Source organism: Antrostomus carolinensis, unplaced genomic scaffold (genome assembly GCF_000700745.2).
Source record: "Antrostomus carolinensis isolate BGI_N321 unplaced genomic scaffold, ASM70074v2 scaffold24064, whole genome shotgun sequence".
NCBI classification, from domain to species: Eukaryota; Metazoa; Chordata; class Aves; order Caprimulgiformes; family Caprimulgidae; genus Antrostomus; species Antrostomus carolinensis.
In genome coordinates, this window is record NW_010309055.1 from 1 (window position 1) to 23,587 (window position 23,587).

The window sequence follows — 23,587 nt, forward strand, 5'->3', positions numbered from 1 at the left end:
ATATATATAAAATATATTTTTGAAACTGGTCGCTCAAGGGGAAGGCTGAAATGAAACCCAGGTGAAGAGAGCAGAAAGTAGATGGCAGCTTCCATGCTCCTGCTCTCCATTACAGACACACCCCATGCTCTCAAGCAATGCTTACTGGACATTTCATGTAGACACAGTGCTGAGGGACATGATTCAGCCAGGGACTTGTCACTGTGAGGTTAATGATTGGACTTCATGATCTTAAAGGTCTTTTCCAAACGAGGCAATTCTGGGATTCTGTTTTCAGAGGTCTTTCGCATACTTGTACCATAGGATGAAGGTCTCAAAATACAACAGGAGGATGAACACGTTGCGTTGAAGCCAAGTGGCTTCTCTGGTTCTGCACTTCCCGTAGCACAGCCTGGAGAACGTGTTCAATGGGCACGGGAGGACACGCTTGGGTCCAAGTAGCAAGGACCAAGCACACCATTTAAATATTGCAACAGAGAGGCACCTTCGCTATCACACCATGTCCCCTCTAGCTTTCTACTCGCTACCAAAGATCTCCCAGATTTAATCTTGCAATAGCACACTCATACCACGCTCGCTGGATTCGCCAGGAGGTTATACCCATGCTTCTGCCACTGCACTATCCCAGGAGCACTAAAGTCACAGAATGAGAAAAGCCACTGCACCATGAAATCAGTCACCTCTTTGCAACCTCCTAGCACTGCCATAATTCTCCGTGGTTACACCTTCAGACACCCTTTCCTCTACCATTTCTTTGCATTCAGTCTCTCAAAGCAACAGATGTACAGCTTAGCCCAGTTTTTCTCCCTTTCTTATAAAATGTCTTCCAAAACCCAGCCAACATCTCTTTAATGAACTAAGCAAATTCTTAAATAGGCTTTTATAAAGCTAGAAAAATATTTTTTAAAGTAGTATCACAAGTAACCAAATTTCCAGTGTTTTGCAGCAGGAAAATAAATTCTGTTTGGAGTAACATTATTCTCTTCTTTAATGAGTTTGTATGCAGTCTTAACCCTTCATCAGAAAAAAAAAACAAAACCTCAAACCCACCAAAAACCCAACAAACCCGCACCACAGCTCACATTTCTTAGGGGACTGAGGCATTTATAGGATTATTCTAGAGCTGTGGGTACAGTAGCAGTTCAGAAGAACAGAAGCCATCTTCTACAGCACCAAGAACTTTAGTCACCCCAACCCACAGAAGTGGCTGGTGGACACCTCTCCCCCAAGCACAGTGATATTTAGTCAGGTGTGATGAGATCACATCACCTGGTGGAGGCCCAGTTCTACCTCAAAGAAGAAACTCAGGTGCTTGCTGCTTCATTCAGATTTGGAAATTAATAACCTTTTGTGGTAAAGGCTTAAAATTTAAACATCTACCACAACTGGCACACTACTGTAAGCGAGCCACAGAGATCCTTCAATGCACGTTTCTGTAACTGCAGATTTAAGCTCTATACATTGGTAATAAGGGAGGAGTTTCTTTTCATAAATAGAAAAAGAAATACTATTGCTTCTAAACACTTTTTGTACAGAAAGTGACACGTATTCTTTCTTCATTTTAAATTACTACCAAGAAATTAAAAAAAAAAGGTAGAATGTTTAAAATCAAAGCAAATCTTCAAACTCTTAGAAGTATTTTTCTTTGCAACTAAGAACTCAATTTTTTTAGATTCAATAAAATTACTAATCGGGGACATGCCAATTGCATATTGCAGTGAAAAATTTATTTGAAGCCAAGAAAAACATTCTTAGTGAGTAATTTTGACTGGGAAAGAAGCCAATATCTGTATATGTTTACAACTACATTCCTGAAAACAGGAGTATCAGTCACACTACCTGTTCAAAACAACTTTCACATCTTTTATTTTGTTTCCCAGACTCAGAAGTTAGAATGATACAAAAGTAGAGAGGCCCTACCTAAGTCACTGGTAAGAAGGGGATTGACCTCCTTTTTCCTGTTTTTCTTGTACAAGTGTTAGAAGATAAGGAAGCAGATGTGCAAGCCAGCCAGGACTTCAGCAACACTGCAGTGGAGGAACCTGAACAGAGCAGGAAAAAAAGCAGGAAACTTATTAAGAGTTAACTATGTGGGGGCAAAAAAAACCCAAACCCACCAAAACATTAAAGGTGATCAGTAATGTGGCAGCTTGAGAAGTTTTTGTACATACTTGTTTTGATAACTTTGTGATAGTAAAAGGCTTACTCCACACTTTATTGGATGGACTGGGTCTGAAGAGTATATAAAAAGCTTTTAAAATTAAGCCTCATCCTTAACTCTTTGTCCACTTTGTATCATCCCTCTTGTTACTCTCTAGCAGGGCAAGTCAGACTTCTTTGGCAAAACTCACAGTACTTTTTGTCTTCAAGAGCAGAGTATTTTAAAAAAGCTCATATTTGAAAAGGAGGCTGATTTACACTATGTGAAACCAGGAGAATAACAATTGTTACAGCTACTTTACATTTTAGACCTTATATGTAGACTAGTGAATAATTAATTATCTTGTGTGGAAGCATCCAAGCTACCAGGAAACACTGCAAATAACAGGATTGTATGATACAGCAGCATTTTACCGAGTTTTTCATGAGGAATTGCATGCCTCCAGACTATACGAACCTCCTCTCAAGACTGTATCACTTATCATTAACAGCCGAGCTGACAGAGAACCTGACCGTTTAAGATAAAGAAACTTCTCTGCCCAACCAACTGTAATTAAGATCAACATTTTTTAAAAAAAGCAACACAAGACAGAAACAATTAAGATAAATAATTTAAAAAATACTAACTGCCTTAAATTCTTAGCAGCTACCAAGCCAAAAAAAATTCCAAGGATCCAAGGATTTTCACTTTCTAGTCTACTATTTAAAGAGTATCTATATATACACATATTACATTCCAGTAAGAAAAAGCAGCAAGACTCCATTCCCTCATGGAATGGTACCTTTCTGCAGACCTTCTAGAGTAATGCAACCCAAGTGATCCATCCTTGCTTAAAAAAAAAACCCCAATTGCTGAGCTGTCACTGTCGAGGGGGTGTTTTCAAGACTTGTGGGGGAAAAAATAAATTACAAAAAGCTCTGTTCAACAATGATTCGTGTAACTGAGCACCAAAAAAAACTTGATTGCATCTTAGTTGCTGGGTACAACTGGCAGAGTGACTGCTCCAATTCCAAAGTAAACAGCAACAATTTTCTAAGACTCTTTTTTTTGCATATAAACACCATCAAGACTCAAACATGCACCTGCCCGTACCATTTACAGCTATCTGTTCAAAGCAGCCATTCAGCTAGCGTGCGATATTCCCATTCATGTGACAGACTGCTGCAGACGATGAAATAACCTCCTCTTCTCCCAGCAGCATCACTCCAAACCCCTGACACCACTGTCCCACCTTGCAAGAGCAACCATCAACAGCAAGGGTGGGTTTTTCCCATTACAGCTGGACAGACCTACAATCTGCTCCGAGTTTATTATGGTACAACACACCCTTGCTTGGAACACAGCAGCAAGCAGAAAGAAATTGTATGGATTTTTGGACCCTTTTAAAAGTAGAAGGAATTTTAAGTAAGTCCGGGAAGTTCTCGCACAATGAAGACACTGGAAAAGTCTAAAATTGGAATCACAACAGTATCTTAATTACAAGCTTATTTTCTTTACTAGGTGTTGTGTGTAGGAAAACATGAAAGCAGTATCACTGTTTGTTATGTGAAGCTTTTATCTTGTACTGTAGATTAACTGCTCTTCTTGTGCTACGGTACTAGTAGGAATAAAAAAAGATTACAGTTGAGATGTATTTTGAATTCCTGTTAACAAGAAAGAAAAAAAAAAAATTCACACAGCTTTTAAGGATTTTTATTGAAAAACATTAAAACAAAAAAATTAGCAAGGCCAGTTTTACAATAAGTTTAAGACATACAGAATGGCTTACCTGCTATTTGGATAGTGCAGGAACCTCATTCCAATACTTTTCACATGCAATTGCCGGATTAAAATCACGTTCTCATTTAACATCAAAATGGATTATTAATAACGCTTTCTCAAGATTTAACCTTAAAATCTGGTTTAAAAAAGTCAATTTTCCAAAGGTTAAAAATATTTACACAGCAAGACTCCCCCCCCTCACAGACCAGCTAATAGCTTCCTGTGTCTAATAACTGGCAGAAATAGAACACAGTTCATTTTTCCTTTTGGTTATTCTAACCCCAGAGATTTCTTAAATGGCTCTTACTGGGTTTTCATATTTGGCAACATTACTTTAGTTACAACGCAAAGTGTGATTTCTTGTTCTTGTCAGTGACCAGTCTTTTAGTATTTATCCCAAAAGACACTCTCACAAACAGGAGTTACATTAGCATCCATCTGCTTCTGTGAATAGTATGCCCTTTTGGCAAGTTAAACCCTGTTAGTAATATCATCAGAACACTAACCTCAGGATGTCAAGTTCCCAGCAGTTGTGTAATTCCTAGTATTGTGCGCTTTGAAAATATTTACTTTGGCATGTTTCACTTTGTAGCATAGAGAAACTGATTTTTTTTTGTGTGTGTGTGTGCGCTTACTCCCCGCCTTTCAAAAATCTTTCTTTTCTGTCTTCCATTTATTCAAGCCCTTTCCCTTGCCACCAGTTATCTCCCTTTCTCATAGCTGCAACAGAAACAGGACAGAAAGCACACAAATACATTCAAAATGTGAGATCTAAAAAAGTTGAACAGCAGACAACAGTCTTGTAAAATACTCTTAGTTGATGAATGAGCTTGTAAAATGTAAGTCCCATAAATCTTTTAGTATAGTATTCAAGCCTTCAATTTTAAATTTGTAAGCTTACTTGTATTTGATTTTAAACCTTCCAACATTCAGTGGTTTACTATATTTAAACACGTTAGTCACTTCACACTTGCTCCCAATATACATAAAACCAACACTGTCTAAAGAAATGATAAAAACACACTTGAAACAAGCAATTTAACTTCCAACAGAACATAACTTCTGCATTTTCAGTAAATCTGTATGTTAAATATTTTGGGTTATTACAAATTCTTGCACTTCAGTTTTACCTGAATTTATCTGCTTTTCAAGTGAACCATGATTTCTTTCCCAGGTACTAGTCCTGTCTGCCAGAATAAAATTCAAGAGAATATATTTATTTAAACTGATCTTTGTTTGCTTCACACTCTGCCTATTAAAAACCCTTATGCTAACCATAAAGATCAATCAAGTGCTTGATTTGAAAGGTGCAGAAGTCATATCCTGAGAAATGGTTGGATTTTTCTGTTTGTTTCTGTGTAACTCTGGTCATTACTATATTAAAATGAATATTGAAGTGTTTCGAAGTGTTTCAGTTTTCAACTTCTCTGCAAACTAGCTTTAAAAGAATCTTAGAGGAGATTACCACAAAATGAGATGTGGCCAGATTCCATATACAGCTGATGCATGACAACTGTTTATTCTACTGGAATTTGTTGGCATTTTTGATCCTGAAAGAGGAAACAACAGACTTTGGATTTTTCTTAAATGCGCTCACACTTCTAATTTTTCTGTTTTCCATCCAATTAAAAAAACAGTGTTGAAAAATTAGGATCTGACTTAACTGTTTTGATAACCCCTAGTATCACGTATATTTTTAATATTATACAGTGAAACTGTATTTTGCATATCGGTGCTGAGTGCACTTTAAAAAGGACCTCTGCTGAACTATTTCCAACAGGTCTTTATAGCACCATATAATCTGCTGTTGATTTAACTGCTTAGAATCAGACTCTTTGTGCCACTGCTTCTGAAGAAAAATTATTACATTTTTATTTCCTCTAGCATTTAAAAAAATCTAGAGGAAAAAATTTGTTATCCAACTGAATGCATGTAAACACTTACTAGACATTCCATTTTCACTTATTCCACTTTGATGAAACAGATCCATTAATTGCTACATGATGCTACTGGAACGGCATGGTTTAATTCAGTGGCAGAAAAATCTCATGGATGCATTGAATGAAAATGTCTCTCAAGCTTCATTCAATTTTGAAAGCCTCTTTTTGCAAGATTTTATGCTGCCCCTTCTATTATAGCTTATTTTCAATTCATAATAGAGAAAATCAGTGCCAAACACAAGAGGCTGAGTGCTGGGAAAGCCACAGTACGACACAATAGGAATAGCAAGGGGACAAGGAAGCAAGAGGAAACCAAGGTACCTGGAACAAACTAGAAACACACTAAACATAAGAGAGTATCTTAGCCCTGCAGCAATTTTTACATTCTTTCAATACTCAGATTGGTCTGTTTCCAACTGATACACCATTCAGAATTTATTCAGAATTAAAGGAATACACAATGTGATTAAACAGGACGCACACGAACCATTCATGCACTAACAAGTGCTGCCACTGTTTTTCCATAGGTAAAGCTGAAGCAAGTGCGTCAGAATGGCATTTGGTTGAAATGGAAGCAATGCTGGTACTTTACCATTTCTGATAATCGTTATCTACAACAGTCAAAGTCAGTGACCATCTACTCAACGTTGCAAGAGGCTTGTTTTCCAAATATGAGTTCCAGTAAGCAGAAGTACAAACGAGATCAGCTTGAATACATCGTGAAGGCTTTTAAACAGCATATTTCTGAAGAAAGCGGTCAAACGCATCATAAATCGCTTGTCTAAAACAAGGAAAAAAGAAGATTGTTTGTATAATTTGGGAAGGGGCAGAGATTAAGTGGCATATTTCCACATATTTACAAAGTTATCACCACAAATTCAAAACAGCACTCAATAAAAATGTGATATTAGTCTTTTCTCCTTCACTTATTTCTGGGATCTCCCACTTCAATCCAGTAATATATTTATGCTTCAGAAATGAGTGGGGCTGTTTACCAACTTTAATACAAGTGCAAATGTTAATTGATTAGGAGTTTTCTACTCAAACATCTCAGGAAATGGGTCAGACATGCATAATTTATAATTTTTGAGGAACTCTCATAAAAAGGCTGAAGTTTTAAACAGCAATGAGCTAGTGGTTAGCATGCCTTGAGCCAGTATATTGCTACTCCTTTTTGTTGTTGCTTAGACTTCCTAAATGGGATAAACAGTCTTAATTCCTTATATTTTAAAGTTAATGGCACAAGTATTTAACTTTTTAAAGCTAAGGAACTATATTTATATAACTGTCTTCAGAAAGTCAACATCTAGTATTTACTAAGGCAAGAATTCACACAAGTACTAGTCATTTGCAGTCAAGCTTATATTTTAATTATCATCTTCAATTGTGTGGGTTTTTAATTCTCAGAAAACCACATTTGCAGAAAGACAATGGCTGTGCAATACAACATAAGCAGCCTCTGCTTAAAAAATATTTTCTAGTGTCCAATGAACAAACTAAAAGCTTTTAGAGGAAAAGAGTTGGAAGGATCACTCTCTTACCACTGGCTTATTGAACAATCTGAGCTATGCTGCACCTCATCTTTGCTCATAGAACAGAAATGCTGATGTCTTTAAATCATTTCAGATCTGATAACTTGCTCTTCAAAGCTGTGTTTGGTATTTGTTGCTTCAGAGTAATTATAGACTTGTTTTTAGAAGAAAAAGTATGTGTCTCAAAATTATGATTTTAAGCACTCAACCATTTTTAAACTTTCCTGTTGACCTTACCTGAAAAGTCCTTGTTTGAAGAGGTAGGCACTGATATGACCTCCATCCAGATACCTAATTTCACATCCAGGCCAGATTTCTTGAAGGCTGCGCACTCCAGTTCGAGGAATATATGCATCCTCCTTAGCTTGTACAACTATGATTAAACTTGGGTCAACTGGAACTAAAGAAAAACAAATCAAAATTGAATTAATCTAAGGTATGAAATAGAAACATCTCAGCTGAGATTTCTGTTGTAAAAATGCTCTCTATTTCTAAAAAAATTAAAATTATTCTAAGCTTTAATAAAATTCTGTTTTCTAAAGTCTCCAGCAGAATGTACCTGTTTTTTTACACTACGGTAGTGAGGCCTTCAGTAGAACAACAAACTAATCAATCCCCTTCCCTCTCTTAAAGCAGAAAACTTCACAAGTCTTTGAGGAATGGTAGGAGAATTGTCTTTCTTCTTATCAACAAAACTCTGTAGCATTCAGGTCAGTTTGCTGAGATCTCTTTTTTTCAGTGAAAAGAATGATGAGATATCAGAAATTCAATAGAGTAGAAGCTTTATATAATTTTTTCCCCTCAAGAAGAGGAAAAGAGACAACTTTTCTCATCAGAGGTCAGACAAAGTGCAGTATACGTTCACTTTCTTTTCTGCCTCCTACATGTTTTAGTTTCAACATAAAAATCCCAACATATTGTTTAAATATTTATTACTCACAATCACAATTGCACCAATCAGATTACTGTCTAACAAGAATATCACCAAAATGATGTTGAGAAAAATAACACCAAAATGATGCTGAACACAGAACAGTTCTCTCTTCACACAAAAAATGTGTGATATGGTAAAGAGCGACCAGCCAAGATGTATGGGGTGTCAGAAATAATTCAGACCCTCTCCATTCATATATATTAGGTCATGTATAGAGGATGTGTCATGCTAAGATAGATACTAGTCTTCCATTCAATTTTCCAGGAAATCTGAATGTTAGGCAGATTTTCTGAAGCTCCTCTCTAGACTCCAAGAATACCCTGGGGATGCAATGTCTCCCAGAGCATCAAAAGACCTGGGAGACAATTGAGACGAAGGACTACATGACTTGGATAAGTGCATAAGGATTACAGCTCCTCTTAAGTTTCAAGAAAGGTCAATGCTTTCGCTAAGTGAAACCTGGAGAAGTGTCTACTAGATAAACAAGAATGTCTGTAGTTAGAACAAAATTTACAGGGGTTTTTTTCCGTCTACTGAAATAACTTTTCAAGCTTTAAGGAAAGCACTTCACTGCTATTTGTCAGAAAACATCCCTGGCTAGCAGTGATCTGGGACATTGTCCACGTCAAAAAAATCTATGCTAGTCTAGAAATATTTGGAATTTTTTATTTTTAACATTTACCAGTGGAGTACTGAATGCCAGAATTAAAAAAGGAGGTGGCACTGTGTCTCAGTGTTAAGAATGTTTTTACATTCAAAGACAACTCTGTCAGAAACCTGCCTGAAGTCCAAGTATGTTCTAGGACACGTTGAGGGTCCTCAGTGGGACAGCTGAACCATTTTGTCTGAATGGACTGCCACAAAAGCAATTCCAAGCCTCCACTCCAGCAACAGCCTTTCAATCAGCTCTAGAATGAAATTGGTTGTTTGCACTGCCTGCAAGTGGGCCACTAAAAGCCATTTGTCCTAGACACCAAGTAATCAAGGTTCACCAGATGTAAGGCTCACTGGGCTACAGCTCCCTCTATATGCTGTGCTTGTCTTGGGAAACACTGTATTCACCAGACTGCATCATCCCTGATTACATTTTTACTGGTCATGCTTGTTTAAAATTATCATTCAAGCTTGGTTCTCAGCTATGTGGGCTACTTTCTATCTGAAGTCAACATCAGATTTCTGCTTTATGAGATTTACTTGAATCTGCTTGAAAAACAGACTAATTAGATCTAGATACTACTCACATCACACAGATTTTACTTTAAATAATACAAGTTTGTACCAACTTATAGCTGAAAATAGCCACAGCAAGGCAGAGAAAAAATGAGCAAAGATACTTAAAGGTAAATTTTAAATTCATTTTAACTGTAGTTGGCCATGAAGAAGAAAAAAAAAAATTGGAAATGGCGTGGTAAATAGATGCTACTGAATAACACTGAAGATATTTTCATATTTCAGCTAAGGTGCCAGCAGGTTTACACAATGGAGAATGAAGAAAATGCCTTTCCTTCACCGTATTTAATTCAGTTTTCCAAACTGGACATCAAAACAAATAAATACATACCTGAAAAGTTAGCTACATGGGTACATTCATCCATTACTCCTTTCATGAACCTTAAGGATTCTCTCTGTAAAGTGTCACTCTTTCTTCTTTTATTTATTCTGTGTCCTTGCGGGCTGCTTAAGTCTTTACTGTTATTGCTACTGGTTGAAAATGTTTGATTTATGCACTGCATTTTAGGAGCATCTTGTATTAAGAGTCTTTCTGATGAGGCACTTAGTGTACTTTTATTTGTGGTAAAGCTGTGAACAGCTTCTTTAGATAGTGTCTTGTTTGAGGAATCAAGGTCAAACATTCTGGAAGTCACGTCCACATCCTCCAGACTGTCCACACTGTCAGGGAAGTTTTTAACAAAGTCTTGTCCCATCTTGAAAGAATCCGTCTAACCAAAGACAACAGGTCCTTTATTAAGGGTTTCTCCTTTAAACCAGTTGGTTAATCTTATTTTTAATATGAACTCGATATTAAATAAAAGAAAAAAAAATAAAGATACAAACATCACTGCTCACAGTACTTATTTTCAGCCTGAAAGTCACTCACTCAAATCCTGATCATCATAACCTCTTGATAATTTTATTCTACCTTTCTGTCAGCTTAAAATGCAACAAGTACTTGTATATGGTAGCTTATGATAAAAACATTTTATTTTAATTCTATAAACTCTGAATTTATAATTGCAGTCCTCTAAGCTTAAATTCTAGGCAATAAACATATGTGAACATGTCTAATGTTAGATTTAGGACTGAAAAATCTACTGCCTCTAAATATTAGGAAGACACAAGCTGAACATCTTGAAATGTTTCTTCTTTTAATTTTGTCTGCTCCTGTAGTGTATTTTACTTAAAAACAGCAAGTGCCTAAGCAACTATCTCCACCCCAGCCTCTCTTCTCCTGTAGTAAGATATTTGAAAAAGGACTGTCAAAAAGCAAAGACTCTTAGGAAAAAAGTTATTTATCAGAATTGCCTAGAAGACAGTGTTGAAACATATAAGCAACTCTCAAAAAGTTATCAAGCCAAACTAAAAGAATGGTGAGGCAATGAAATTCCTCTTGGGAAGAGTCTTTCAATCCTAGTCAAAGACAGTCAAGAAGAAAGAAAACAAAAATGCAGACAATAAATTATATTTCATAAGGAGCAAGAAGCTAATTACAAAAGGTCTACCTCATGTTTACCCCAACTGCCTGTGCAATAAAAGTGTAAAGCTGAGGGAAGGCTAGCATCACACTTAGAAAGAGAAATAGAGAGTTGGCACTCCAAACAAGCTAGAAAAGTAACTGAATGTTGCTACGTATTAAAAATATTCTACAGCATTTAATATTTGGAAGCAATTGCTTCAAAGGGTAACAAATCATGTTTTTATATTTACAGGCCACACTACTGGTTTTCCAGACTATAAAAACAGTTACTAGGAAATACCATCTACAGCTTCAATGTTCTGATTAAATTAATTTTATGTTGCAGATTACACTAAGTGTGGTCACAGAAAAAATTTGTACCAAGGGCTGTACTTAACACGTATTATACAACCAAAATATTAGCTTCTGTTTCTCAGAAGGTTTTTCCTTCAAAGATTAAATTTATCAAAAGCATAAGGAAACAAGACACAAACATGCTTTAGCTAGCAACTGGCTGTTTTTACTGGAAGTAAAAAGAAGTTGCATTATTTGTTAGATTTGCACATGTAAATACTAGGAAATTGTGAAAATAAAGTATACTTACTCCACAGTATTCCAGCATTTGAATGATTTCTTCTTCATAAACAGTTTGCGTAAAATACTGTTTCTCTAGCTCTCTCCAGTTCACCGCCTTGCTCAACACACCCTGAGATAATAAACACAAGCAAAACTCATAATAATAATAATAATGATGATGATGATGATGATACACAGAGAAAACTGATCTGTTCCTCTCTGTGACTTGATTTTTCCAGTGGAATTCAGACCAAGTTTCCAAATAACCCCTAGAATAACGATAATCGAAGCATAAACACATATTGTAACACAGGACATGGAGACCCACCTCCCTTCAAAAAACAAAACAAAAAAACCCCCCAAAACCAACCAAAAACAAAAAGCAAAAAAAGGCATCAGAAAATAGTTCCGCTTGGGGTTTACATACATCTAGACTGGGCTAAACCAACAACAGGTGTCAAAGTCAGTTTATTAATTCACCTGCCCCAGCAGCAGTGAAACAGGTACCCTCACGGCAGGGTATTATCACCCAACTACCTGAGCCAGGCTCTGAGCAGAAGAAAACATCTTTTCACGGCTTTCTTCCTCATCTTTCCACTTCCAGACCAGGACTCTAATCACTGTCCCATAAAGCAGCCCCAGTCCCTGATTTGGCCCATGACCCACTAAAGTAGCTCAAAGCTACCATTCTTATCATGTGTGGTGTTGTCCTGAGCAGGAAGGGTGGGTTTTGACACTAGTTACTAACAGAGGCCAAAGGTTGATGATGAGCCCTAACTGAAAAGGTGAACATGGCCAATCCAAACCTTTTAACTTATGTATCTGATTACACTCTAGTATATTAACAAAAATATATGTTAATTACCGTAGTGAAAACCGCAGAAGCTGTTGACCAGGAAAGACAAGGAATCAACGGCAATGGTTTAGGCCAGTTTGTCACTGCCAGCGAAGCCATCTAGAATCAAAGGCACTTATTAGATATTTTAATATTGAATTCACCATGTGTGAAAAAGATTTCTCTCACCTTCAATTTATTTGTTCATACAGTATCAAACAAACACACAGTGCCAAAGCAGTTAAGGACTGTGGCAGTTGGATATATTTTCATCTATTTTGAAGATACAGCCTATTCTTCTATTCTTTCACTAATAATAAACATTGCCCTGCATAGGACTAATTTCAAGGCTGAATGGAATTTTTTATAACTAAAGAATTCCCAATGGAATATTTATTCTGAGCTTTTAGTTGTTTAAAACTATGAAAAACATCTATAAAGCCTTTTCATCAAGCTCTTACAAGCTTATTTCAAGGCAAAATTAAGATAATCTACAGAATGACTATTTAAAATTCTGTACTTTTAAAATTTGCACACTGGAAACAAAAAGTGGAGGGGAAGTAATCGAGCACGTTAAGTGGACTCCTTTCAGTCCTTTAAAGTTTAAATTATTACTTTTACATCAGTTCTCAGAACACATTTTTGTGAATATTCTGTTTATCCCAGAAAAATAAGAGCAAAGCAGCTCAACAAGCAGAAGATCCCTAGATGGTATGTTCTTGCCAAGTTTTATTTTATTGCTCTAAACTGAACAAAGTGTAAACGCCCTAATACAAAACATCCCATGTCTGTGCCAGATATTATAATAAATGGATTTATACAACTGAACCATAATTCTGTTCTTTCTCATTAATAAAAAAATACAAGAACACCACATAGCTACATTCTGATAGCCAGAAAGTCTGACTTCTTTCTTTTTAGTTCCAGCTCTCCTCATCAGTAGAGCTGAATTAATGCTACCTCCCTTCTGCCATAAAACACATTCTAAAGATTATCAACATAAAATATTTTTTATTTCCCTTGTTTTAAATTGTACCAGAAAAGTCAGGACTAGCCAAAAACGTATATCCCTTGACTAAGAAAAAAAAATTTCCAAGTAGTTTCCAAACTAACTCTCTCAGTTCTTACCTCCTTCTGTGCCCATGCTGTACATAACCACTGGTATAGGACACAGCTCTCAGCTGTTACTGGAACATTTGCACAGCATTTGATGTGTCCTACGTGGTTAGTGGTGCACATATCAGTTTGAGAATTCCAAACCAACTTACAAATAAGACATGTTTAGCACAAAAGCTGTTGTTTCAGCAGAAAAAACAGGATGATGCTTATGTAAGTGAAAGGTGCTTTGTACATTTACAACATTTTGAGTTGTAAAATTGTGCTTTGGGGAAAAATTATTTTCCTTTCAGTAGACACTACAATTACCAACATTATTTCCTTAGCTCCTAATAACACACAAACAAGGATCAGCAAAAGGGAGGCACTTTGTTTTAATAAGCTTTGTACCTATGTCTCACAGACCAATGTTTAACTGTAGAGATGCAAGCAGTGATATTTTAACTTTGTATTAGTCTTTCAAACATCTTACTAATATGCTGCTGGTTTAGTTTAAATAGACACAGTGTCATACACAAAATGTTATCCACTACACCACAGAAATCTTCTCTAATCAATACCAATGAGCAGGGAGGGAAAAGATTAGTTGAGAACAGAACTTACACCAAAAGTCACCTCAATTATGCCATGCCTACAAAGAGGAGGTATTTCACACAATGCATTAAACCACAAAAGTTTAAACAAGAAGAATAGAGGAAAAGAGGGAGAACTGGCAATTGATTAGTAGAGATCTTCTTTCAGAAAATATTTACCCTCCCCTCCTCCTTGTGGAAAAAAACATAATTATGTGAGAGGCTTATATTCATATTAAACCTGTCAGGAGAAGGCTGACAAAGGGCTCTATGATTTGTCAGTACTTATTAAGGCTTATACTAATTCAGCACCATGGAACATGAGAATTGCCAACAATTTGTTTCTCATGACTCTGAATGTTTACTTTAAAGTACTTCTGAGAGGAACACCATACAACAAATTATTTCTGTATGTTAAATGATCAAATGAGAAGTTAACACAAAAATTACTGAACAGGAAATATAAAAGCTTACATGTCCTCCCATGGATATTCCAGTCATCCCTAGCGGTCCATAGCCTTCTCTTTCTAGCCAGTGCAAAAGAGCTGCCGACTCTAGAACAAGAGCTCCTCCCATCACAAACAGGTCCGAGACATTTTTTAAACATGACCGCCTTTTCTCCCCAGAAAAGGAAAATATAGGATTTATTTTCTAAGATTAGATTTTGACATTTCTCATCATTCTATACATACTTTAATACAAAGGCTGATCACACTCCCAGAGAATTTTGGAGCTGAACTCCTGTTGATTCCACAGGAAAAAAAAAAAAAAAACCAAGCCCAGATTCTCTGGCACTTTTATTTTTTCATCTAAATGAAGACTAGGAACAGAGACCTGCTAAGTTTATAATGTAGTATCACTGACAGCCTGGTCTTCTAGAAACAGATATCACCAACATTAGAATCTTATTAGTAGTAATCTTCTGTCCTGTATATATATATATATGGACCTTTTAGAAATAGAATCAAAGTGATACAGTCCTAGACATACACTATTTGCAGAAACAATCCTTTTTTTTTTGTCTTATTTACCTGTTTTACATCATTGAAAAATTGCACACAACATTTGAAGAGCAATCAGTATGTCAGCTTTGGAAGCACTCATCAGTGTCACTGTAAGACTGAAACTGTAAAGTGGGAAGTTTCTGTGAAATTCATATAGAGTACTGCAAAGCATTAAAACACAGAAGAAAAAAAACGCAGAAAGCTTTTCAGCTGAGCAATCAGCAGGACTCTAAAGAGTGAAAAAAAAAAAGTACTTTACAGAACAATTAATACACCTCTAATTTGGGGAGGGGGAAGTGTGTATTTTCAGTATCACACAGGTTACAAAAGGCTACTGGCCTCTTCTGCCAGCATACAATCACATTTGGGACACTCTGAAGCACAAGGACAAAGCTCACTCTGCAAGTCACAGGAGAAATGAACATAGCTGCTGCAGACCAGTATTTATAGGCTCATGTAATTCTTTCCTACAGCTTTGTTATGAGATTTCTCAGCCCTCTCCAGCTCATATATTTATTAAACACTGTTCCCAGCATATTAACTAAAACCACTGCTGCTGCTTTGTAACCTTGTATTGAAGGCTGACAATTAACAGTCGGGGTATTAGACTGAGCACTCCCCTGTCAAAGAATGCTTCTCTACATCATCCATATACTAAGCTGTCAACTTAGACAACTGAAAACAGAGTTAGAAACATCTTTGCCAAAATATTTAATTTATTCTTCTGCATGAGATCCTCAACAACTGGAAAACACCACTAATGGATGTAGTCCAGCACATGCTCTCTCCTCTCACTTTCCTATAATCTTAACACTTCTAAATGCAATATATATATATATATATATATATGTTTAAGCAGTTTTCCTATCAAAAAACTCCAACTTTACAACAATTATCTTAATTGACAAATGTAATTCACTTTTTTTTAAAAAGTGGTTCTTAAGTCAAAATAAGTAAAATTCAGCATCTGCTTTGAAAGAAACCTAGAAACTATTTTTTAAATTAAAATTTTCTCCTTAAAAAGTAATTTTTTTAAGCTCTAGGAAATCCAAGTAAAATTTTGAAAATCTAAAATGTTGCAGTGTGAGACAGTGTTCCTGGTGAAGTCCCAACAGAAAGGAGAGGTTTAAGAATTTAATCTTTAAAAATAAATCACCTTCTATGTGTCTTTTACTCGTGTTAAATGTCCAAGTTACAATTAAAAAGGATTAAAATACCAGTTCATATTTGGCCTTTAAGAAACACTGGTACACAAAAACTGCTGCTTTGCCTCAGACACATATCCTGTTGAATTCTGTTTATACTCCAGTGGTATGGAAAAATGCATTCACACTCAGCTCACTCTCACTTCCAAGTTCATCTTGTGCAAACTTTCCTGATCACGGTGATCTCTTAACACAAAAAATAACAAAGCAGCCTAGCAAAGGGTAGACAATTTCACATTAGCAGGTTACCAGTGGTCCATACTTGAGTTTTTTTTTTTTCTTGATAAGCTATCAAAGTTTATACTACTAAAAAGTGGTATTCTGAAAAGACAGTATCCATGAATGTAACGGTAATACTTACAATTGATCCTTAGGTTTTCTACAGCCATGTAGAAATCTCAAGTTAAAGAAAGTAAAAAGTTTCTATAAAAAACCTGGCAACTAAAATAAAATAAATCATATACATAAATGGCACTTTGATTAATTAAAATGTGGAACTTAAATTTCAAATGTTTAACTGTAACCAAATCAAGTTAAATGTATTTTGATGATGTAGTTTGCAACATAAGATTTTACTTTTGTCAGGTAGATGGGTAGGAAAAAAGTGTAACCAGAGATCCACTTTAATAAAACAGGATAACAGTGTTATAAAAGTTACTGATGAGCTGATGACAGGACAGAACTGGTTTTTAAAAAACAAATCTGAAATGGTAGCAGTAAGTTTCTCAAAAGTACCTGAGGTACCAAAGGGTTGCATTTGAGATGGGAAGGCAGAAGAGGCAACTTGTTTTTCTGTCATTAATACACTGAGAAGTCACACAGTATGATGTACAATTAATGCAGTTTTCACTCTGTCATGGCTAAAGGAATCACATCAGTACTTTGATCAGTACACAGATTCATATCAGAACTTTTACTCTAATGACTACAGTAAGAAGCTGAAGAAGACATTTTCAAAAAAATCAGAAAAGCAATACTTGGTGTAAAAGTAGCATATTATATTACTGTGTTCCACACTGTAATTCATGCAAAGGCCATATGTTGCTCTTTGCTTCTATCCACTAAAAGTCCACTGGAAAGTGATCCACAAATATTATACCAGCATGACAAGTCATCTACCTTCTGGAGGAATGATGAGAGTATGTATCTTGCTATTCACAAAAGGATATAATAAGGATTTTCTAGCAACAAGGAAGCCATACAGGCTTCTTTAATCATTGGGCGTGCCATTAATGTGCGTCTCCTCCAGAAGTGCTAAAGATTAGATGTAAAAACATATATTAAGATAAAATCTGGTTATTTAATTTCTCAATAACAATCAATTTTACATTTTACATACTCACATGATCTCCAGTGCCTGCTAAATGAATGCACACAGGTCTGTACTTGCTATTCCATCTTTTGGGTATGATAAACTGAAACCTATAAGAAACAAATACCTATTTTAGCAAAGTAAGTATATCTATTTACAAGTTGTGCCAGAGAAATTAATTAGAAAAAAAGTGAAGAAGAAAGAAGACAGACTAAAGTATTTTCGTAATCCCTGCAGGCAAACTGCCAGTAATTCAGCAATATCATTTTTCATAAACACATCCAACAAAGAAAGGAATCTGAAAGTAGGACAGAATAAATGTCAAACAAGAAAAGGAGCCAAGCTGAAAGATCATGTTCCTAAAAAAGACCACTACTTCATCATCACAATTTAAATGTTGCATGGTGAACAAAGGGAACTTCAGATGAAGAGTCACCTAAGCAAGTGTGACTAGCTCTCCTAGGCAGCACTGCTATTTTTCTCCTGAGGGCACAACAGTTGAAACTGAAGAGTAAGATGGGCAATATACTTAAATAAATAATCAAAATAAATTAAAAACCCAACAAACAAACTATGAAACTATTTTATATATCCAACTTCAATCCCTTAAGGTCTTCTGCTGCTACTCAAGTTATTTAGAGTCTAACTACTAGGGGGGAAAAAAAACAAATCACTTCTAAGCCACTAGTATTTTTGCCACAAGATGGAGCACTGTTACCTACAGCAGTGTTACACTTGGGGGGAAAAAATATTCACACAATGTACAACGATCTTAAGGGAAATTCATAAAGCATTTCAAAACTGTAACAGTACTGTCCAATGTAACAGTGAGCATAACTTGACTACCAACTGCAAGAGAACATAGATAAGGAAACAATCAGTATACTCTATTTTCCAGTATGGTCCTAAATTAGTCCAATAATGTTAAGAGACCGTTTCTTTCTCTAATCAATGGAGAGGTGGAAGAGAACTGGTATTTTGACTATCAAGCTTTTTCTAACATTCCTTAGTGTTACATGTTTAAGTACACATAAAGCCACCAACCAGTAATATTGATTAAATTGACAATGGCAGTATTTACTTGAGCTGACAAACTTGTGTTTCATTTTTAAGTTATTAAAGCCTGGAAAAAAATTCCATCATGAATGTTTAGCTCAAAACTATAAGCAAACAGAAATTATCACACACAGAATCACACAGAATGTCAGGATTGGAAGGGACCTCAAAAAAGTGCAAAGCAGTGTTAGTGTGAAACCATCAAACATGCCATTAGGTATCTTCTGACTAACAGGGAGCATCCAGCTTTCTGTGAGGATGGTTTGGGGTTTTTTTTGCTTGCCAAGTAATAAAGGCACCAGATTCTCTTGCCACAATTAAATGAACTTACAACTTCAGTACACATACAGTATTTCTGTATTCCATGTAAACAGAAGGTTGGAATGGTTCCTTCAAATACAATGTAACATGCTTCTTTCATATAAACAGTTTCTCCTGCTATGTATAAAACAAACAACTACTGTCCTGGCTCCTGTATCCTTCGTTTCCAACATCCTGCTTGTTTGGGGAAAAAACAAACAAAATTCAAAAACCCCACGCTATTCTATAGTTTTGTGCAACATGATTTCTACGTTCCAAGAAGAGAAAGAAGAAGGAGAAAGAGAAAGAAGAAGGAGAAAGAGAAAGAAGAAGGAGAAAGAGAAAGAAGAAGGAGAAAGAGAAAGAAGAAGGAGAAAGAGAAAGAAGAAAGAGAAAGAGAAAGGAAAGAAAGGAAAAAACCCCACCCCAAACCCACAACACAACAACAAAGAAAAAAGTCCCCAGTAAAGCATGTGCTTTGCTAGGGGACTTTTTTTTAAATTTATTTACACACAGATTAAACTATCATGAGTGATATTTATTTTCACTTTTGAGATCAAAATCTATTTCAACACATTAGTACAAAAACCAGTTTGAAATATTTTACAGATAATTTGTATTATAATAAATTGTCCTCACAATAAAAGTACTTATAGACCATTCTTCATCCTCTGCAGTATGTGTTTCAGAAAGGAAATCTTACTTGGTTTCTCTCACCTTGCTACTAGAGATTCGACTGGCAGGATACCTGGGACATAATGAGCCAATGGAGAGATGAAGTGTCCCTCCAGGATTTTACAGTCAGATTGTTCCTCAACCTACAGGGAGAATGGGATGATAGGAGTATATTTCATAATAGTGTTTCACTTGCTCTGAAAGCCAATCTCTTCAAGTAGAAGAATGTTACAGGATAAAAATGTACCTCAAAAAGAAAACAAAAACCAAAAACCAAAGCTGAAATCTGTTTCAAATATTGGCATACATGTTATCAACACAGTCAAATAATTTCTTTCTATTAAATGACCTATTAAAGGAATCAAGGAACAGAGTGTAATGCTGTCCTATTTTAAATAACTTCCATAACACATACTAAGTTTCAAGCATTTTTTGAGCTTGAAGGTCTGATATCCCACCCACTCAACTATTGTATTACTGGGAAAAAACACAAAACTGTATCTGTACAGCCCCTGCTTTATTCTACCAGTTTCCTTCCGTTCTCTGCTAGCAGCCAGTGTGACTGCTCATTTTCCCATCCCTTCCAACCCCATTTCACATTTTTGCCATTGCCTCCTAATTCTACCCACAGCAGCTCAATTAAAAAAAAAATAATTCAAACCAGCCAACTGTTGAAGTATTTAGCTTGCCATAGCATTGACCATCAGTGCATCTATTTGACTTTAGAACTGCTCTTCATTTCTGACTCTCTATTCACACTTTCTAGATTGAAAAATCTTCAGGGCAATGATTATGTCTATCTGCACACCTCACTTGGAAGCACAGGGCCTCCTTTTCCCTCACAGATAAATTCTAATATCCGTTTCTCAATACACAGCAACTGGGAAAACCTGTGAAGTCAGTTAATGCTACCTGTTAGAAAACTGGTGCTCAGCAAAAGCTAACTTTATATTGTCAGAGGTGCATTCACTGCCCTATCTCCACCTCCTCCCTAACTCAAGTCCTCAGCTGCCAATCCCAGCAGCAAGTCATGCTGTGATAACGTCAGACATCAGGAAAGTGTAGATTCACATGACATCAAGATTCAATTCTTCTATCCTATAAAAGCAGCCTGATATGTACTAAGTTGATTTCACCCTTCTATACCATTAGGAGAATAAACTTAGTTAAACTGTATAATCTCTTGCTTTTAAGTACCTTGTCAATGAACACTGGGTAATCTTTCGAAACCAGCGTCTGGCATTTTTCCCTGTTTCCAATAATCTTTCTGAATTCAAATATTCTGTTGAAAGGAAACAAGTAGAGAAGATTCAACTTTTAATCTAAAAAAAAGAGAAGATATACATATATAAAAAAAATTTCAAGAGCTAAGGTAAGCCACAAAAAAAATAAAAGTTATGAAGCCAGCTTTGCATTTACAGATTAATCAGGTTACCACAGGGTAGGTACATAAGTATGTTTTTAAATTTAAAAAAAAAAAGGTTCAGGCAGGTTGCTTGTGGTTGCACAGCTCTCAAATAGTATTTTACCACTGATATGTCGAAAACTTACGTCATTTTTCAGGGCCAAGTTAAGACATAGCAACCTCCTACACTTATACATCCTTGTATCAAAAAGAGCTCTATTATATAGCCTCTGCTCTTCCTATAGAGAACAGCAAGTGCATTAATTATTTATGAGAAAATAAGGGTAGAGGTATGAGACATGAGGGTGGAGGGTAAGCTAAATGAAAACACATCTAAAAAGAAAGAGTTTACTAGTTTAGGCTACAAGAGAAACTTCTGATTACATCTTACACTTTTAAAGCTCATCATTTTTAAGAAGTTACAGAAAGCTAACAAGATCCTCTTGAACATTAAAAAGAACAGTTTCTCTGCAAAAATTCAGCAAGTTTTGTTTTCAGAAAACACTTTCAGAGATGCTGCTTGAAGTATGTTATCATATATGCATAAGAGAAAAATGTAATGGGACACATATACATTCTCTCAAGAGCCTCTTTTAAACGCATTTAGCAAATCCCTTTAAGACTTCTTCAGTCCAGTTCTTCCCTTGGTATCAAAACACATGATTTCCTGAACAAAAACTTTAACACATTTGGGGTTTTTTTTAAATACAGGATAGCAACAATTGTCAGTATTTCAAGGGCTGATTTTTTCTTTATATGAAGTACCATTTATGCTGTTATTTTTTAACAAGTCACCTTTTCAGATCCTCTGGCTTTCCCCATCCTCTGATGAAAAGTTTGGTGAGGAGAAGCTTTCTGTACAAGACATCTAATTTACTTACACCCATTAGCAGCAAACTGACATCTAGAAAAAAGAACAGGTGAAAACAAGGCAATTAAAGAGGTTCACTTGAGTGGCAAGTTCACTGACTAACACAAAGTAGGTTCTTATTCTGGTATCTGTATTAATTAAAAGCCATACAATTTTATTCCAAGGAAGTTAACCCTGACATTCAGGTCAATTTTTTTCATTATAAACAAAATACAAAGGCAGTTAATACAAACTTTGGCTTTTTTAGGAAAATGGAATTTAGGAGTAGGAATTTAACGTGCCTAATATAACCAGAAATTTATTACATAATTGATGACAAGCCAACTAAAGAGGAACGGAAGGTCACAGAACTGTATCTTCCAACAGTCCTAACTGTATTTTACTTGAACTGATAAAGAGCAGCATTGATCTCTGTCCTGTTAATACAGCTATGATGGCAAAAAGTTTTCAATTAACACAGGCTTTCAAAAACACATCTCTGAATGGAAGCTTGAAACAATACTTGGTTTTAAACAACTAGAAGACTAGATCTCTAGCTATGTAATTATTCATTTATAAAACAGAAAAAAAAGTAGCTCCAGTCACTGACACAGAGAAAGCTTATTTTTGTAAATTTGTCTTTGCTGGTGTCTTAAACATATATTATTTTATCCATTCCTTTCCAATTTTCACCAACTCAATTCTTAAGGTTTTGAAAATGATGGTCCCACTCTCTTCAGGCCATCAGAATCCTTACCAGTATCATTTCTCTTTCAGTAAATACACTTGCTCAAATATAAGTAAAGTCAACAAGATTTTAGGCAAGCTGAGTATTATTTTCAAAGCAATACTTACTGAAGTGAACAGGGAGCCACTACTGTGCTCTTCCAATGAGGAAGGAAGGAGAGAAAAAAAAAAAAACCTCAAATCCTCAAATCTGGTTTCTTAGTCAGCAGGATACAGGTTATTCAATTAAAAAAAAAAAAAGTCCAGGATCTGTGTACATCTAGGAAAACAACAGATTTAATAATCAAAGACTTGGTTAGTAAGTTACCTTCAACTATTTTCTAGTATTTCCAGATCCCTCCATACCAAATGGTCTAAATAACTTCATCACACTCCAAAATAAGTTGTGTAATTTAATTCATGGGTTTTTTGGGTTTTTTTAATCCAAAATTCATTTATTCTGCCACATTTTAATATGGTCATTCTTAAAATAAACTTGTCTGACTATAACAAGTTAAAATTGTGGTCAGATTAATAAATACATGCCTTTGCATTTCTAAAAAGCCAACACTAGAGAATCAATATACAGAAAAAAGAAAACCACTTTTACAGTGAGTTAGTAAGCTGCTATCAAAACAGAAATTACAGACAACTTAAGGTACTTAAATACTAGAACAGGCATTCTAGAAAGCCACAATGGTTCTATGTTCAGTCATTACAGGCCAGAAATAAATACCTGAAATCACCAGAAAGTCAAAGTGGGGACCTTCTATTTTAACACCGTAGAAAATGTAAGTTCCTAGTCCATCAAACAGCTGACTGTGTAATCTTATTATTCTGACCCATATCTGCTCGGTCTACTAGCATCACAACCTCAATACAATATTTTTTTCTTGCCCACTCTGGAGACATCCACTGGCCTCACATGCTGCTGGGGTGTCAGACAGGAAGTG

At 35.7% G+C, this 23,587-nt stretch overlaps 1 protein-coding gene across 2 annotated transcripts; it reads right to left on the reverse strand.

Moving 5' to 3' along the window:
• Window positions 1-6,225: 6,225 nt before the first annotated feature.
• On the reverse strand, window positions 6,226-21,945 carry ABHD18 (abhydrolase domain containing 18). Of its 2 annotated transcripts, XM_010165983.2 has the most exons (12): window positions 21,854-21,945; window positions 20,851-20,935; window positions 19,696-19,796; window positions 17,654-17,732; window positions 17,480-17,564; window positions 16,672-16,699; window positions 14,576-14,714; window positions 12,444-12,533; window positions 11,607-11,708; window positions 9,890-10,268; window positions 7,632-7,794; window positions 6,226-6,643 (listed from the first exon to the last, which is right to left on the reverse strand). In XM_010165983.2, the coding sequence occupies exons 1-12, from the start codon at window positions 21,943-21,945 to the stop codon at window positions 6,592-6,594; spliced, it is 1,395 nt and encodes a 464-aa protein (XP_010164285.1). In that variant the 3' UTR covers window positions 6,226-6,591. The 2 variants fall into 2 exon arrangements, with proteins under 2 accessions (XP_010164285.1, XP_028940328.1); XM_029084495.1 differs by lacking the exon at window positions 11,607-11,708 and having other exon boundaries at window positions 6,450-6,643.
• Window positions 21,946-23,587: the final 1,642 nt, after the last annotated feature.